Source organism: Choristoneura fumiferana, chromosome 20, assembly GCF_025370935.1.
Source record: "Choristoneura fumiferana chromosome 20, NRCan_CFum_1, whole genome shotgun sequence".
In the NCBI taxonomy this organism is placed as follows: domain Eukaryota; kingdom Metazoa; phylum Arthropoda; class Insecta; order Lepidoptera; family Tortricidae; genus Choristoneura; species Choristoneura fumiferana.
The window spans coordinates 1971819-1989285 of NC_133491.1; the positions used below are offsets into that span (position 1 = coordinate 1971819).

The 17467-nt window shown below is 40.7% G+C and overlaps 2 protein-coding genes across 8 annotated transcripts in view; one reads left to right on the top strand and one right to left on the bottom strand.

Moving 5' to 3' along the window:
- The window catches only part of LOC141439091 (clotting factor B-like), a 27384-nt gene extending 12946 nt beyond the window's left edge, over positions 1-14438 (bottom strand). Inside the window, exon 1 of the mRNA XM_074103227.1 lies at positions 14202-14438. Within this exon, the coding sequence (XP_073959328.1) occupies positions 14202-14244 (43 nt within the window). The 5' untranslated portion in view covers positions 14245-14438. The remainder of the gene's footprint in view (positions 1-14201) is intronic.
- Positions 1-17467, top strand: part of GluClalpha (glycine receptor alpha 1) — an 89391-nt gene that overhangs the window by 43082 nt on the left and 28842 nt on the right. The window lies entirely within an intron of this gene.

Genomic DNA, 17467 nt, shown 5'->3' on the forward strand with positions numbered 1-17467 from the left:
AATTACGAACATCGACTCATTAAAGCCCTCAGTCTTTGACTTCGGGCTTCTAATAGACTCTCGTTCGTAATTCCTTATTTACCGCCCTTAAAAACATGAGTAAGTAGGTATGTAAAATACTTTAAATTACTGATTACGTACGTTTTTTTTGTTTGTGTTTTGTTACGTGTGTTCTTACAGTGTGGAGGTGGAAGAGCTGCTGTACGCCCATTTGTTTCATAGACGTTATTCCGCTACTAAATACATCATTTCATTTTATTTTTATTTCATTTAGTTTATTAAGCATCTCCACAAAGTAACACCTGATTCAATAAATTATTTAAGACTAGCGTTTGACCGCGGCTTCGCCCGCGTGGAATTCGGTTATCGCGCGCTGTTCCCTCGGGAACTGCGCATTTTTCCGGGATAAAAAGTAGCCTATGTCACTCTCTGGCCCATAAACTATCTCTATAGGTACCTAAAATCACGTCGATCCGTCGATCCGTTTCGACGTGAAAGACCTGTGAACACACAAACATACAAACAAACACACTTCCGCATTCATAATATTAGTATGGATTTTAATTAAATACATAACTATGGGATTTTTATGATAAAGATATATAAGTATAATTCTGCCAATTAATAGCAGCATAATACAAATGCGCCGGCGCTGACATTCACCGAGTGTGCCGTTGTGTAACTATTACACCATCACTTTCACTGTATGCGGGTCAATGAGTCAGATTCGGCTAATGCGGTCAAGATGTCACTCTGATATTAGTGACGTCACTGGATACTCAGATGCGGCTGGGGTGGTCAAGCGTCGGTCGAGATGTCACTCTGATATTAGTGACGTCACTGGATACTCAGATGCGGGTGGGTGGTCAAGCGTAGGTCGAGATGTCACTCTGATATTAGTGACGTCACCGGATACTCAGATGCGGCTGGGGTGGTCAAGCGTCGGTCGAGATGTCACTCTGATATTAGTGACGTCACTGGATACTCAGATGCGGCTGGGGTGGTCAAGCGTCGGTCGAGATGTCACTCTGATATTAGTGACGTCACCGGATACTCAGATGCGGCTGGGGTGGTCAAGCGTCGGTCGAGATGTCACTCTGATATTAGTGACGTCACTGGATACTCAGATGCGGCTGGGGTGGTCAAGCGTCGGTCGAGATGTCACTCTGATATTAGTGACGTCACCGGATACTCAGATGCGGCTGGGTGGTCAAGCGTCGGTCGAGATGTCACTCTGATATTAGTGACGTCACTGGATACTCAGATGCGGCTGGGGTGGTCAAGCGTCGGTCGAGATGTCACTCTGATATTAGTGACGTCACTGGATACTCAGATGCGGCTGGGGTGGTCAAGCGTCGGTCGAGATGTCACTCTGATATTAGTGACGTCACTGGATACTCAGATGCGGCTGGGGTGGTCAAGCGTCGGTCGAGATGTCACTCTGATATTAGTGACGTCACTGGATACTCAGATGCGGCTGGGGTGGTCAAGCGTCGGTCGAGATGTCACTCTGATATTAGTGACGTCACCGGATACTCAGATGCGGCTGGGGTGGTCAAGCGTCGGTCAAGATGTCACTCTGATATTAGTGACGTCACTGGATACTCAGATGCGGCTGGGGTGGTCAAGCGTCGGTCGAGATGTCACTCTGATATTAGTGACGTCACCGGATACTCAGATGCGGCTGGGGTGGTCAAGCGTCGGTCGAGATGTCACTCTGATATTAGTGACGTCACCGGATACTCAGATGCGGCTGGGGTGGTCAAGCGTCGGTCGAGATGTCACTCTGATATTAGTGACGTCACTGGATACTCAGATGCGGCTGGGTGTGGTCAAGCGTCGGTCGAGATATCACTCTGATATTATGAATCATAAAGACGCTTTTCATGCTGTAGCGGTCACTCTGATATTAGTGACTCACCGGATACTCAGATGCGGCTGGGGTGGTCAAGCGTCGGTCGAGATGTCACTCTGATATTAGTGACGTCACCGGATACTCAGATGCGGCTGGGGTGGTCAAGCGTCGGTCGAGATGTCACTCTGATATTAGTGACGTCACTGGATACTCAGATGCGGCTGGGGGGGTCAAGCGTCGGTCGAGATGTCACTCTGATATTAGTGACGTCACCGGATACTCAGATGCGGCTGGGGTGGTCAAGCGTCGGTCGAGATGTCACTCTGATATTAGTGACGTCACCGGATACTCAGATGCGGCTGGGGTGGTCAAGCGTCGGTCGAGATGTCACTCTGATATTAGTGACGTCACCGGATACTCAGATGCGGCTGGGGTGGTCAAGCGTCGGTCGAGATGTCACTCTGATATTAGTGACGTCACCGGATACTCAGATGCGGCTGGGGTGGTCAAGCGTCGGTCGAGATGTCACTCTGATATTAGTGACGTCACTGGATACTCAGATGCGGCTGGGTGGTCAAGCGTCGGTCGAGATGTCACTCTGATATTAGTGACGTCACTGGATACTCAGATGCGGCTGGGGTGGTCAAGCGTCGGTCGAGATGTCACTCTGATATTACTGACGTCACTGGATACTCAGATGCGGCTGGGGTGGTCAAGCGTCGGTCGAGATGTCACTGTGATATTAGTGACGTCACTGGATACTCAGATGCGGCTGGGGTGGTCAAGCGTCGGTCGAGATGTCACTGATATTATGAATCATAAAGACGCTTTTCATGCAGAAACGTAGCTATAATAAGGTCGCGGGTGAGCAAAGTAAGTAATTGTTTTATTAGTTCAGTGCGTAAAGCTGCGCGTCCACTGCATCGGAATCGGAGCGTACGCACTGTACGGAGCCGACGGATTTGTTGCTTTGTATATATCTCTATGCCAGAATGGATCACTGTCGCTGGGTGGGAAGAATATTGGAGTGGAGACCACGTGCCAACACCCGCGGTAGAGGAAGACCTCCTAAGATATGGACGGGTGACATCCGGCAGCAAGCCGGCATTAACTGGATGAAGGTGGCAGGGGACAGACAGACGTGGAAACGTGAAGAGGAGGCCTACGTTCGAAGACGGATGCAACAAGGGCTGCTATAGATAGATAGATAGATAGATCTCTATGGCGCAGAAATCTATGGAAAGAAAGACTGCATGTGGCCGCACCTAGACGGTTGAAAAAGCCGCGAAACTTGTCAACAAACTTACATAATGAAGGATGCGTTCGCGGATGCTTGACTCATAGTGAGGCAACACGTGTTGCCCGGTTTGGCGACAATGGTCCAGTAGAATCGCATTAACCTGAATGAGGTAACGAGTTATTGTTTAAGATTTAGCGCAAAATTTGAGGCTCACCACAACAGAAAAAAACATTTCGTCTGTGTAGGTATGACCACAATCGAACTCGGCAAAACAACAATAAAAAACCGGCCAAGAGCGTGTCGGACACGCTCCAAAAGGGTTCCGTAGCCATTACAAAAAAACTAAGTATTTCTACGGATTTCATATTTTGTACGGAATATTCCAAGTTTAGGTAAGTATATTTTATACCTTAGGCTGCTATTTACTCTTAAACTACTAATAATTCTTAAGAAAACTTAAACGTTATGGTTATCCTTGTAAGTTTGATATACTTACTACCATCTTGAATTATTTAAATTTTTTCCACCCACCAGTTTAGATTTAAGGGGACGCTCGATTTTAATGAAAATTTGCACTTTAAAGTTGAATATTTTGCAAATATATCACTGTATCGAAAAATCGTTTTCGCAACCCCCTAATGGTTTGTAAAAGACCTATCCAACGATACCCCAGACTACAAGGTAGGATCAGAAAAAAAATCACCGCCACTTTACGTGCATGGGAGGTACCTAAAAACATTTTTTTTTTGCATTTTTTTATTGTGCCATTTTGTCGGCATAGTTAACATATATTTTATATTCGTGCAAAATTACAGCTGTCTAGCATTGATAGTCCCTGAGCAAAGCCGTGGACGGACAGACAGACATGGCAAAACTACAAGGGTTCCGTTTTTGCGATTTTAGCTACGAAACCCTAAAAATATCAGTATGAGGAACACACAATAGAGAAATCTTTTTTCAGGCAGATATTATGCCTGGGACTGAAGTCCGAAGGAAGAGCGATTTAATTTTCTTTCCTCGACTATATATGTAACACATACATACCTACAGTAAGACGGCGGGAAATTTAAACTATAATAGAAAGAAAATAAAATTATTGTAAAAATACCTAAACAAGGCAGTCATCTACTGTACCTTATATCTGCCACAGCGGAACGTGCAAAAAATTTGGAAAAAAAATTACCCCAAGGGTGGGAAAAAGTATAAAATAAAAACTTTTTAACAAAAAAATTAAACCGCCATAAACCTTGGGGTAATTTTTTTTCCAAATTGATATTGTACGAACTTTAAGGTAAGTATACCATATTTCATAAAAAAAAACAAAATCGGACTACTCTGTAAAAAGGTATGCCTGGTATACATTACAAATCAGTGACTGAACAATCAATCATCCCCTGTTTTCCTACCCTTGGGGTTGTTTTTTTTTTTCTAATTTAAATGGGACCACCTTCGGGGTATACGCTATCCAATAAATTTAATAATTACACGTTTTATGAGACGTTTTATTGTGTCACATAGACATATCGGTGCTGGTGACTAAGGTAAATGTACGAGTGCACGTCGCTGTCCCAATAGATGTCATCTTTATTTTTTATCATTAGCAGTAGAGGTGACAGCAACGGGTCCATATCGGCGCGCATACTTATTGGAAGTCCGAATGTAATAATATATGTTTGTCAGAACGAACGTTTGGCATAACTCTTTTTTTCTCTGAGAATTGTTATAAAACAAACCTAACCTAACCTATAGTTTTCTATAGGACAACCATTTAAAAAATTTAGAGAACTGTAAGGTTTCAGTGGGAAAAAAAATATGACAAACGATGATTCGGACCAAAATTACGGTATGACTAGCGAAGAGTATGCGAACTTTGGCGCTCCCGACAGGAGGGTGTCATCTATTGGGCATTAGCGTGTCGGGCACTCGAACGTTTACCTTATGTAATTATAAAGACTGAACCAATCACAGCAAGACGTCAAACGGGTTTCTCGATACTAACGCCATCTAGCAATGTTTCGCCTGTCAAGAACCCCTCATTACAATTAGGGCTTTGTTTTAGCAACTTTGGCTACGGAATCCTAAAAATTGGGACCGCGAAAGCGTGAATAAATCTTATATCGAACGGTTTTAAAAAGGTAAACTCGTTATTTCGAGCCCCTTTGTTTTGTTTTATTAGCGATAAAATCGGTGTCGGACATAACTTAGCAAGTATCGGGTTGTTCACATTTTGCAACATTAAGGGGCGTTCACAGGCACTATACTTCGTTTTTTTTTTAGGATTTGAAAGATGGTATCTAAGCGACCTTGACATGTCTGTTTATTGAAAATCACTGTCACAGCATATATTATTATGTAACAAATCGCGTATGAATTCGCCGCTAGAGGCGCTAGTGTAGCGTGAGGTCTCCGAAATGTCAAATCTCATAGTTTTTGGGTGAGCTACGCGGGTTTATTTATAATTAGAATAAATTTGTGAATATTTTGCAATATCTGAAATTAATTATGGCAAATATGCGTTCCGGGGCAGTGAATGTCTGTGTTTTGAGACAGTTTTGGCTTTCAGAAACCTTGTCCTCCCTTTTTTCCGAACAAAACGGGGACTATATGCAACACTGTGGCATGCTCGATATTTTTATGGAACGGTTTAAGGTGTATTAAATATGATTTTAATCTAAACTTTGTTTTCACGCCCGTAATAACAGACTTTGAAAGCCATAATTAAAAACCTCACACTACAGTGCGCCATCTAGTGAGACAAAAAATGATAGCCCTCATTAGCAAGGACATTATGATCATTTACATGATTTTGGTATCATAATTAATACATAATTATATAGTTACTGTTTTTTCAAACATTTGTTCAATAAAAAGCCCGTCAAGATTATTTCCCTTTTCTAATGCTAAAAATAACGAAGTAAGGGATAGAGGTTAATTGCCAACGTATTTGAAAGCATAATCTTTTTTCCTCACTTCTTTCTATCAAACAGTATAGAATTAGTGTAGAAAGAGATGGGTAAATATGATCGCGATCGCGAGCGCGAGCGTCCAAGCAGGTAGATTGCATTGATACGGCATCCGTGATTAAATTAAATGCTTTGCGAAAGTCGGTTCTTCTTTGATTTGAGATGAAGCACGACAAAATTCATTAAGTACTTAATGGGGTTATAAAAAGTATGATTGGTTTTTTGGAGTCTTTTTGTATTTTTTATTTCAACTCCAAATTTAGCACGGATTGCTGAGGACCTGCGCTGGTCTCTTTTTCTGGTTTTTCTGTGCATCCATGTCTCAGTTTGTATATTCGATGTCATAAAAAGTGTTGCAACGCATGACGTGGAACTTCAACTGGCTATATCTTCCATTTTTTTATTGATAAAAGAAAAAATCATCCCAGCCTATATACGTCCCACTGCTGAGCACAGGCTTGGGCCATAGTTCCCACGCGGGCCCAGTGCGGATTGGGAACTTCACAGGCACCATTGAATCTTTTCGCAGGTTTGTGCAGGTTTCCTCACGATGTTTTCCTTCACCGCAAAGCTCGTGATAAATTTCAAATCTAATTCCGCACATGAATTTCGAAAAACTCAGAGGTGCGAGCCGGGGTTTGAACCCACGGCCTCTGCTTGAGAGGCGATAGGTCAAACCACTAGGCCACCACGGCTTATTAAAAAAAAAATACATCTCCAATATTTATGATAATCTAACCGAGACTAATGAGAATTGTTTAGGGAATAATACAGATACGAGTACCTAAGTTCCGATTTGTGCTGCCAGTATGAGTAAAATCACGATGTTTCAGGCCGGATATTGGAACCAATCTGGTCGCCGCTTAAGGCCCTACCTCTGAAGTGCGTGTGCTGTAATGACAAACTGGCGCGATTTATGCGGGCGTGTTTATGCTCTTTACAAAGGTTTAATGACCCTGCACCGTCGTAAAACTGGTTTTATGTGTTTTAGGACGGAATTGTTGCTAATTTTAAAGGAGCGGTCAATTTTAGATCCCTGCAGACATTCGCTGATTTGCATCTCGAAAGTTCTGGGGGCTACTATGAAATACGAAAATCGAAGTTAGTATCGACCTACCTTCTCATCTCACTCTCGTATTAAATAATTATAGAGCATGTGCGAGGGCGATTGAATGTCGTGTTTCCAGAAAAAGTTCATTTTGTCCTTTTCGTGTTTTCATTCACGCTAGGCTCGTGAAGGTCCAAAAGTTGGATATTTAATAACTGTAGTTGAAAAGTTCCTACAAATTCCGTTGACGCGAATAGAATTTTATCGAGCACTATTACTTAATCGGTAAAACTTAGTAACAATCTACCTACAGCAAACCATTATCGAAATTCAAGAAAATTTAGTTTCTTGAATTTCGATTTAACAAAATTTCATATTTTATGCAATCTTTTTACTGAATGTTCTTTTTTGCTGTCTGTATGTACCTATGTACTTACTTGAATAAAATAATTAAATACGGATACCTACTTGATAACATAATTGACTATCTGAACACGGTTCTACGCCGTTAACAATACAGTCATGTTCACATATTTTTGATCAAATTTGTTGCTCAGAAATTTAAGAACTCGATCGTACTAAAATAAGTAAAGCTTGTTTTATATGGGTGCTATGCAACCGATAAACATACTACTTAAATACAATATAAAATACCCACGACTCGAGAACAAACATAAGATAGTCATCATCATCCCAGCCTATATACGTCCCACTGCTGGGCACAGGCCTCCTCTCAGAACAAGATGGCTTGGCCATAGTTCCCACGCGGGCCCAGTGCGGATTGGGAACTTCACACACACCATTGAATTGCTTCGCAGGTTTGTGCAGGTTTCCTCACGATGTTTTTCCTTCCACGCAAAGCTCGTGGTAAATTTCAAATGTAATTCCGCACATGAATTTCGAAAAACTCAGATACATAAGATACATAAGATAGTATTTTCACATAATAACTGCTCCGATCGAGGATCGAACCAACTTTCATTATATGTGGATGCAACAGTAGACTGCAACGGTTTTCGCGCCATAAATACTTCGAAAGCATATTGCCGCTACGCTGCAAACGCCTCGCGTCTTGCAGCAGCCGCAGTGGCGTGTGCTCCTGAGGAAGGACTTCTAATTAGTCCGAAAACATGCGTATACTTAATCCCAGCAATTTAATAGAAATCACGGGATTTTACAAATTCCCGTGGGAATTTGCAAAAAACACATTGGCTTTATTGACGTTGCGTTATAAACAACAGTGCCTAATTTGATAACTATACCCAATTGGATGAGATTTTTAGATTTTATCCCGATGATCCCTTGGCAATATTGGGATAAAAAGCAGCTATCTTCATATCAAATTTCATTCAAATTCGTCCAGCCGTTTTAGTGTGAAGGAGTCACAAACATACACACACTCAAACTACTACCGAAATACGAGGCTACTTTGCCCCCCACTGGGTAACTATGCTCCAGTTCTTTATTTTGTTTAAATGCCTTGCAGGTCGAAGTCCGGTTCCAGATACACTTCCATAAAGTGACAACACTGAACTTAAATTTTTGCTTCGATATTTTCTTTTCTTTTCCTGTCAGACGCCGTATAGTGATAAGACAGAGTGCAATGATAATGATGGGGTAAAAATACACCAAACAGCTCCTTGTATGAATTATGAATGAAATTAAATTCAGTAGCATAGTTACCCAAACGCCTGGTAACATTGCTCCTAAATTAAAGTTTTAAATATATATATATAAACAACATTATGACGTAGTTTAAGCAAGCCAGCATGATAGTAGGGGTGATCTACTTTACATAAATACATATATGAACATACCCCAGAATAATAATTTTTAAAATAAAACAAAGATTACGAAATTTGGAGCAAAAAATGGTGCAAAGTAGCCTCGTTTTGCGGTAAACTACTATAATATTAGTAGGAAGTAGGATAACCAAGCCAGGGCGTAATGAAATTTGAATACTGCCGTAGGTAGAACCACCATTATAGTCAGTAATCGTTACTTAAGCCTCATTCAGTTGACAAGCACGTGTCGAAAGTAAAGGCGAAAGCTAATTGCAGATAACTCAAGTAAAGTTATGTGTTTGCCCGTTTCTATTATTGTAGGTTTAACCCCGTTCCCTTACATGTAGTTTAGCTTAGTGAACAGCTGACTAAGTTGTCAAAAGGTCGCGGGGAGCAAGGAAATTATTTTAGTTCATTGACTAAGTTGTATCCTAGGGTTTACTGAATAATCAAAAATATATCTCTGAATGGATCTTTCGGAATAAAAAGTCATTTGACCTCCCTCAACCCTGTTCCAACTTCCAGTTCGTGGTCGCCATTCGAGAATCTTTCTCCCCCAACGATATAACATATTTTTAAGGGATGCTGACAACTGTGAGCACCACCAGTAATCATCATCATCATATCAGTCATAGGAGGCCTAGTGTAGGACATAGGCCTCCCCCATAGACCTCCAGTTGGTTCGGTTGGAAGGCCTGCATCCACAGTGAACTCGCAGCTTTAGCTACGACTAATTGGTTTGCCATGGGAAATATCCTCTAGTGCTGCTGCATAAGTAGGTAGTAGAAATAAGCAACTGAGATATGTATGCATAGGAAAAATTCGTGTCTAAATACCTGTCCAGCGGTGGTGTAGGGTTATAGCACGCAGCACGGATTGCTGAGGACTGGGTTCGATGCCCAGCGCTGGTCTCTTTTTCTGGTTTTTCTGTGCATCCATGTCTCAGTTTGTATTTCGATATCCTCTAAAGAGTCTGAGCGCTTCCATTATTGTCAACGATTCCGACGTTATCTAACGCAACAATGAACTCACGGTTTTCTACCCACTTTTAATTAAGATTTAGTTTCACTGCGACAAAATGCGCAGGCGGCGCCACTGCCAGCGGGTGAAAGCGGGGAGACAATTTGGAGGAAATTTGATAAAGTGTGAGCTTGATCTTTAAAATAATTGAAAGGTATCAAAACTCTACTATAGTTTAAAATAATAATGGTCGAAATACATAGAGGTTGCAAAACCGCGGTAGCCCAGGTAAAGGGTAAAGGACACCAGTAAGGACACCATCAGATGGCTCAGATACAATATCCCCCCAGCTACAATAGCCCCGGGTCACCTTATACATAGGTTGGGATGATGATGATATAATGGTAATTTGATGTCAAATTTGATTTGATTATTTACTTCCCTTAAACAGTGTTACACGGTGATAATACTGAATATTAATGCATGATAAATACGATTTCGATAGCACTGTTAAAGAAGGTGTCAAATAATAATTTTCTAATGTCACCGATTCCGCTGTCAAACGCCACGCACCATAGACAATGGGTGCGGAGCAAGGAAAGAATGGAAAGTGTTTCCGAACGCACTATAGACGGAATTTTAAACGAAAACTTTTGTTTAGTGACATTAAAAGATAATCGCAGTCGCAATGATACCGAAATCAAAAATGCGTCTTCCGGCCTGAGATGTAAGTTTAGGTACTTAGGCATGGCGAAAAAGAAAAAAGAATCAACCAATCAATCATAATAAAAGAAAACCAGATTATTTTCATATTTGTAGTATCGCGCGTTTCACGGTGTTTTCCTCCGCCAAAAAGTTTTATGGTTAATTTAATTTCACGTTTATATTTTTCAGAACTTATATTTCGATGAACTCAGAAGTACGAATTCGAGCTTGAAACCATAACCAGAGGGTAGAGGGCATGAGAGGCCATGGTTCAAACCACTTAACTACCCACAAGCAAGCTTTTTAAAATGTCATATTTTATATCTCTATTGTAGCGCTCCACCTAATTCAATTACGGTCAATTTTTAAGATATTGAATTGACAAATATTATTTACTGTATAAGTAGGTCAAAAACCTTTTTAAACTACGACAGTAGATCCAGTGAAACAGATTAAATATTTTCCACGCAAAAATCCATAATATTTATAGTTATTACGAATAATCTTAAAATAGACAGATTTCTAAAAAGGAAGTTTTCAGATCGTCGAATTCTTTTTTTATTAGGTATGTTCTCCATGGTCAAATTATTTCAGCCAAATTAAACAAAAGTATAACGCTGGGCCATATCAAGAATTCAAAAGACTGGTGAAAAAGAAGGATCATTACTCAGCCTATATACATCTCACTGCAAGGCACAGGACCAAGCCTTCTCTTGGAATGAGAAGGCTTGGACCATAGTTCCCACGCGGGCCCAGTCCAGTGCGAATTGGGGACACACACCGTTGAATTGCTACGCAACCTGGTGCACAAATGAGCAGGATGCAAGTTGCAAAGCAAGTTGGACCTACGTATTTGAGAAATTACTTATATACTGAAGAACATACTTCCCATGTGGGTGGTCTCCTAGTCATCAAGTCAAGATCCATTGATCGGATTTTGAGAAAAAAAATGCAACTTTTCAAAGTTGTAGGCATACAATACAATGACTCTTTATTGTACACCAGAAATTGTAAGCGATACACAAAACACACTACGTACAGAATATTGCTAACTTTGCGACCTACTTTTAAATAAATAAATAAATATCATGGGACACTTGACACCAATTGACCTAGTCCCAAACTAAGCAAAGCTTTTATTCTTTTACTTCATTCATAATATTATTTCTTCAAATAAATAGACAATCTATAAATAAAGTAACATTATGGGTCCAACCCAAATGGTCCCAATATGGGACGGCAGTTAAACTAATTTGCAAGGAAAGATACCGCAAAGGCCGGGAATAAATAGGTTTGTATTACTTTGTATTGATTTATGGACGATCTAATTTTATAAGCCAGCTCATAGTAACGTTACGGGTTTAATTATAAAAGATTAATGTTAAGCCTTGTGATTATGGTTATGAATCAAATTTAGCAAAACTGGTAGTTCTCGGATACAACATGGTAATTAATTACTTGAGAAGGTAAGTGAAGTATGTACGTAGGTATATAAACAATCTAGGCCCTATTTCACCACACTGACAGGTGCGACAAGGTACTACTTTCATACAGAGCCCCTTAGAAAATACGCGTATGTTGATCACGAAACGCAATATATAACGCAAATCGGACACAGCTTTAATCTGATGTCAAGATTTAGATTTACCCAAATATTTTTTGTTTCACTATGACATAATTATCATAAAATTTAGATACAAATAATAGATTGCCTCCATATAGACATAATTATGCCTCTGACAATTGTAACGTTGGTGAAATAGGAAAGAAAGAAAGAAAGGTTCATTTTGGCTCCATAAGTACCACCTAAAACTAAGACTAAAACTGCACTAAACTATGTTACTTGGTGACACGGCAGGATACCAAAAAGGGTCTCCACTCAGCATGTGTTGCCGCACATTATGTGCAGTAACGTATGGTTTTCTGTGGCCTGACTAAACTCAATAGTTTTTTTGAATAAGTGATTATAATGGTGGCAAAATGGTGGCAAATCTCTGAAAAGTCTGAATGATGATTGGCGATTTACGTTTGTCAAAACATAGGTACCTACTAATAAGATTTCATCTCAAATGATAATTGTCACCTGTACTAAATGTACTGTAAGTATGTAATATGGAGAGCAAGTGGCCGTTGAAGCCGAAATATTTTCAGCTGGAGACAGCGTCGGATTAAAGCCGCAAGCTCATGGTGGATGCAGGCCGCTTCCAACTGAAGCAACTGGAGGTCAGTAGGGAGGCCTATATAATATGTCCAACGGTGGACATCCCACGTTTTGGTGATGACAATGATGAAAAATGTTATTAGAGCTTTTTGTACCAATATAGGTACAGATTCCTACCACTTTAAAATGTTGTATATCTTCCAGTGACGTAATTTCCAAAATGGGTTCTCTGCCTGATGGCTGGGAGCAATTCTCCTCTTCTGTCGCAGAAATATGTTGATTTTATTAAATCAACGAGTTTTGAAAAATCTCTTACTTTTGTCCTAGATTGGCCCAGGTTCCAGGGGTGGTGATCATGTCACCACGGCCATGGGTCCCTCTCCTATCTGGACCTTTGCGTGTTTAACAGTACATTCGGTCGCTTTATTAATCCACGGACCTCTTCCTCTTTGAAAATAACGATAAAAATACCTAAATGAATTAAATCTCATTGTTTAAAGTTACATAATATTCATATGAGCTGTCAATACGCGCATAAACATGAATAGTAATAGTTTCCCGCAAGAAAACTTAGTTCATTGGCCGGCGCGGTGACATAAATCAACGCGTGCGCACCTCGCTATCGATAAGCTATACTCGGTATCGATCGGCTAAACAAAGAAAATAGATGACTCTTGGATTTACTCGGTGAATTGGAATACCTAAGGCGCTTGACAACCACTTGACAACTCCCGAATTTTCCATAGAATAGATACAGTAACGAAAAAAAAAATCTTTTTAAAATTGAATTTAGGTCATATTTTTGAAAATTTGTGAATCTGTCTCCTTCTAAAATGCTTTTCTCTATGCAGTAGGGATAGCGCGCAGGTATGTGGCGTCACACGCAAGTGTTTCTTTCTCTGTCTAATCTTGAACTTTAAACCATTATAACTCTGTTTTAAGTAAAGGTAGCTGACAAATTGTAAAAAAATAGTCATATACCGTATTTGACGTGTACCTATTCGTAGAATTATTTGTCCAAAGCTGAACTAGAAATTAGTTGTTATGGCATACTAACGCGAAACAGTTAAACCCCATTGAATTTTATTAATTAGATGAATTGAATTAGATGCATTTCAGAGAGTATATAAAAATTATGCCTTGGACTGCCTTAATAGGTATTATAAGTATTTTGTTTTATAACTCATAAATGAAGGCACAATATTGAGTGCCCATAACTATAGTTCCTAAATAACATATCTTTTTTTCGCCGTCTAATTACCGACAATTTTTGAAAAAAAGGAGGGTAGATCTAGCATCTATATCTATCAAATTTAAAATTAAATGCTCGCCTCTACACAATTTGTCATATTTTTCCTTTCTCAGTATCTCGTATCCTCGTTTTTTCCACAATACTTAATTTAAACTAAATAAACCACGTTTCCGAATTACACAACAACATTACGTTACATCGTTCAAAATAACATAAAAAAACCGTAAACTCACCGATGACGGTAAGACACCGCGTTCCAAAACCGATTTCCGTCATGTCTCAGCTCTAGCTTAGCGTTGCGTCACAACACTTTCACTCCAACATACTACAACAACAATGACGAAACGGCCGCACTCCACGAGGTTCAACGCTCGATTAAAAAAAATAACTGGCTCTATGGTAGGGTTTTTTGGCGGGAGATTTTGACGTTTAACTTTTTTAAATACGTGCGCCGCGTTCACTTTCGTGAGGCGCTGTGCGGGCGCGTTGTGCAGCCAAATGCTTTTACTTTTCTTAGACAGTGGGGATTACGATACGGATTTTCGTTTAAGTCATTCATTCCCTGGTTACGGCATGGCAGATGACAAGAGATTTAAGAAACGATTGCGGCGTTAGTGCGGTAATGGTTATCGGGGCTTTGATAAATGTTAACCGCTCACAATTCGTTACATTGCTTTGAATTTATTATCACGCACCTATTACTGTGTATAACTTTGCATCAGGTACCTTTAGCAAAAATGCCACTCCTGTAGATTCTGGCGGAACAAAATTCCGATTTGGACGACATTATCCCGCGTCCTTCGGATGATCTATAATGATTTATTCCGTTTTTTTTGATAATATTTTTTTGCTGCCTGTACTTGTTGTTGACTGCACTTTTATTTCAATTTGAAGTATCATATCTGTATTAAATTTCGAGTTAGTCTGATGACCGTAAGATCGATGTAACATAATATTTGACACTATGGTTGGCTGATAATTTTATACCCTCGACTGTACAACACATACACACATACCTAGCTCAAAAAATATAACCCTCCTTCAGTCAGCAGCAGTCAGGTAAACACTGATCAAATATATAGATAAAAAATACATATTATGTCTTAGGTACACGTACAGTCAGCATCAAAATTAGCTGATCACTTTGACTCAGTCGCATTGAGACATTAACAATCATGTAGGTATGGCGTTTAGTACGTGGCTGTAAAACGACAAAGTACGAAAGTGCACAGCTACTTTTGATGCTGACTGTACCAGTGGCGAAGCGTCCATAGAACCCCAATCCCACCGGCTTGCCCAATGTTGACAAAATACGCCAACAGGACGCAAATTATTAATGAAGGATGTGGGCGATCTTTACTTCGGCTTTACCACGGATATATCTGACTAAGATAGGTACCTACTCATAATATATAAAATGTAGAGATGTGCCGACTAGTCGCCGACTAGTCGGAAAGCCGACTATCCGGCCACTTTCGTAGTCGGCGACTAGTCGGCGAATAGTCGGCAAAAAGCGCCGACTATCCGGCTTCTTACTTTGTACGTATATTTCAATAAAATATTTATTTTTATGTAGGTATTGGTACACAGAGGGGGAATTACATTATACAAAAACCTTAAGCTGTTAATTTTTGTAGTATTTACTGTTTTTCCTTGCCCACACGAGAAATATATTTTTGTAATTAGTTATACCTACTTGACTTTACGGGAATCATTGTCTAATTGTTCAAAAAATCCTTACACGAGACTTTCTGTTTGACATCATCATGTCAGCCGAAAGACGTCCACTGCTGGACATTAGGCGTCCTCCAAGGCTCTCCACTCAGACCGGTCTTGTGCTTTCCGCATTCACTGCGATCCCGCGATCTTAACCGGGTCGTCGCTCCATCTTGTTGGAGGCCTACCGACACCGTCTCGTCTCCGGTCCGCGGACGCCATTCGTGAACCTTCTGACCCTATCGACCATCAGTTCTGCGAGCAATGTGCCCTGCCCACTGCCACTTCAGTTTCGCAATTCTTCGGGCTATGTCGGTAACCTTAGTTTTACTGCGGATATCATCATTTCGGATTCTATCCCGCAGAGAAACCCCGTGCATAGCCCTCTCCATAGCCACTGAGTGACTTTGAGCTTCCTCATGAGGCCCATCGTTAGCGACCACGTCTCAGATCCGTAAGTTATCACGGCAACACACACACGGCTCAACGACTTTTGACTTCAAACACTGCGATAATTAAGAAGAAAAGACACTGCGAAGCTTCCCGAACGCTGCCCAGCCGAGTCGGATTCGACGAGTGATCTTTTTCTCGAAATTGGATCTACCTATCTGGACCATTTGTTCAAGTATACATAGTCGTCAAAAACTTCGAGCCAGAGCCTCCGACTATTACGGAAGTTAGCACAACATGGACATTAGACATGACTTACGCCAACTCGGTCGGAAACTGCTGAGGTCGGCGAGCATAGCACTGAAGTCCTCTATGGTCTCTCAGCCATGACTACAATATCGTCGGCGAATCGAAGGTGATTAAAGTACTCGCCATTAATGTTGATGCCTTGTCCTTCCCAGTTCAGAATCTTAAAAGCATCCTCCAGTGCAGCAGAGAACAGTTTCGAAGAGATCACATCTCCTTGTCTGACTCCCCGCTGCAGAGGAATAGGCGTCGTGCTCTAGTCCGGTAGTCGGACGGACATAGTGGCGCTTTCGTACAGACACTTCAACACTTCGATATACCGGTAGTCAACTTGGCACCGCTGGAGAGCCTGCAGCACAGCCCAAGTCTCGATCGAATCGAAGGCTTTCTCGTAGTTTACAAATGCAAGGCAAAGGGGGAGGTTATACTCTTCGGTCTTCTGTATAACCTGCCGCAACGCATGCCGTTCTTTTTGACATGATTAAATTTTAATTATTTTTTTTAGCTCTTTCACTTTAATGAACAATAATAGTAGGCATTATTTTTACACAATATTTTTTCACAAAAACACCGCTTTGTTAGATACAAAAGCAAAAATCTAGAAATAAAATAATACGAATAAAATAAAATAAACCGGTTCCGACACGCTTACGGGCGTCGGTTGCGACTGCCGCCCAAATCAGCTGGTTAACAAAGCGTCACGGAAATCCCCGAAGCTGTGATCGGCTTGGCCGACTAGTCGGCCGATTAGTCGGCTTCTTTACAACCGACTAATCGGCTAGTCGGCTAGTCGGCCAAAGTCATGATCGGCACATCTCTAGTCGCGAGTGCTCCACGGTTACGTACGGACTCACGCGCATTTTAGTACGTACCTTATTATGTCGCAACGATATATACAGTGTTGTTCGATGTACATATGTTGAAGTAATTTATCAAAATGCGAATTTTTATACTCTTAAATTCAACAATAAAACTTTTCGCACATCCCAGAAGATGCGCAAATACTTCTCTGTAGCTAATATTTAGGTAAGAAATATACGTAGTGACGAAGCCAAATAAAATTGTTTAAAACATAATACGTTTTGTG